Source organism: Phaethon lepturus, unplaced genomic scaffold (assembly GCF_000687285.1).
Source record: "Phaethon lepturus isolate BGI_N335 unplaced genomic scaffold, ASM68728v1 scaffold30886, whole genome shotgun sequence".
In the NCBI taxonomy this organism is placed as follows: domain Eukaryota; kingdom Metazoa; phylum Chordata; class Aves; order Phaethontiformes; family Phaethontidae; genus Phaethon; species Phaethon lepturus.
Genome location: NW_010548816.1, coordinates 1 through 2,062, shown reverse-complemented (window position 1 = coordinate 2,062; position 2,062 = coordinate 1). Strand labels below are relative to the sequence as shown.

Sequence of the window (2,062 nt, the reverse complement as noted above, 5' to 3'; positions counted from 1 at the left end):
ACATTGGTGGAACCTATTGTGGGCATCAATGACGACGAGATTCAGCGTGGTCAGGAACTCGGTGAACTTCAGGCGACCGTCATGGTTGGAGTCTGCCCTGGCGAAGAGCTTGCTTATGTAGTCGTCGACGGACATGTTCGGCTGCAGCAGGACACGAGAAAGAGTCAGCCCGAAACGCAGCGGGGTTCGGGTCGCCCTGCCAGCCCACAGCTATGTTCGCCCAGCAAGGATCGCACGTTTCAGGAAAACCCTAGAAAAACCCGCGCTCCCCTTTGGGAGGTTCTCGGCCACCCCCACGCCCCAAGGAAGCCACCGCTCCCGCGAGCTGGGCTCTCACCGGCATGGTGCTGCAGAGGAAGGGCTCGGCAGTCTCCTTCAGCAGCTTCGAGAACTCCATCTTGCTCAGGTAGTCGTCTATGGGGCACTTCATGGCGTACTGGTGGTAGATGTTGACGGCGCACTCCAAGGCGAGCTCCAGGTCAGTTTTCATCTTGCTAGGGAGAGACGGGCAGCAAAACGTTAAACCCCATCGGAGGAGGAGGACCCCCCTCTCCTCCGGGAGCCCCAGCCAGGCTCCGGCTGCTCGGCAGGGTTGGGGTCACCCCGGCGGCTCTTCCAACGGCACGAAGGCTGAAGCCACCATTTGGCAAGGACCTACTTACCTACCAGCAGCGGTGGGGCTGGCTTCTGCGGACGGCGGCGCGCGGGAGGTGAGGAGCGGGCAGGAGCAGTGACGGCGCGGTGAAGACGAGGTCTCTTTTATACTCTCCTTGAGCTACGATTTGTGACACCCTCAAATTTCCTTTGGGGCAATAACCCCGGGAATTGTGCAAGGCTGTGCAGCACGCCCAGGCGGCAGCTTCTTGCCTGGCTCCAGGAACTGACTGCTCCCACTGCTAACGAGGGAGGGGACGCACCAAACTCGTTAGGGCAAAACAAGGAAACACCGAAAGAGACATTTGCAGGGAGCCCGCATCATAGGTCGGTGACAGTGCAGGGATTTTCCCAGGAGCCAGGACTTCCCTGCAGAGTTTGGGGGTCTTTGTGGAGATGATGGAAGAGGAGTTTTTCCAGATCGCACGAAAGGTGCTGGGTGAGGGTCTCCAGTGGGATGATGCTGGTTTTTCCCCACGGGGGATGTGGTTCATCGCTCCTGTACCTGCCCTGATGCTGTTGAATTTAGCTGGAGATGTGGTGTCTGCCCCCAGCACACTGCTGCCCGGGTGCTGGGGGATGGCCAGTGCATCCCACCCGCCAGCCACCTCTCCAAAACCATGAGCAGCTTTCCTCCTCCCAAATCGTTTCTTAACAGCTGGCCAGGCAGCCAAGAAAGACGTTACAAATCCAGGCACGCCAGCGTGCCGGAAGCCTGCCAGCCGGTCTTAGGAGGTGGCACTTCCTGGCAGCCGTAATTGCTGCCTGATGATAACCGGGAGCATTGGCAATTGCTGCCGGTTCCCAGCATTGTGGGAATGGGGATGCTGCCACATGTGGGAGACCCCATGGTGTCCCCGGTGCCTGGGACAGGCTGCTAAACCCTGCGTGTCTTGGGGGAACAACAGTCTGGGGGGGCTGGTGAGGAGCCTGTGCCCAAGGATGGCCAAGCCTTCACCCCAAGCCCGTGCTTGGGGGGACTGGCACAGCAAAAAGCCCGTGCGAGCCGTTAAGGCTTTTGGGAGATGGGAAGGACAGCGGTGGTGAAACGTCTCCTCGTCAGCCTCCTAATCCAAGAGCACGAGGAACCCGCACCAGAAAAAGCCTAAAGCGCAAAAAAGTGAAAGGGGTTGTATGATGGAGGGAGACGGGTGCGACCGCCCTGGCAAGGGGAGCCGCGCAGGGCTGGCCAGCGGGCCACGGGTGCACCGTCGGCGAGACACGATCATGGAATCATTAAGGTTGGAAAAGACCTTTTAAGATCATCGAGTCTTAAGAGGCATGCTGGGACACATGTGGGGAGGTGTGAAGGGATGTGCCTGTGCGATGTGGGAGGAGACACACGTGTGCTGTGGGGCAGGCAAGAAGGGTCAGACGTGCACCGTGGGTCCTCGTGCCACCGTTTGCT

General features: G+C 59.5%; 1 protein-coding gene across 1 annotated transcript; it reads right to left on the bottom strand.

Moving 5' to 3' along the window:
- Positions 1–2: 2 nt before the first annotated feature.
- LOC104623109 (protein S100-A8-like) lies at positions 3–490 on the bottom strand (the record flags this gene model as incomplete). Its single annotated transcript, XM_010290089.1, has 2 exons — positions 338–490; positions 3–141 (listed from the first exon to the last, which is right to left on the bottom strand). Coding segments are annotated over exons 1-2 (292 nt in total), but the record flags the coding sequence as incomplete, so codon positions are not given.
- Positions 491–2,062: the final 1,572 nt, after the last annotated feature.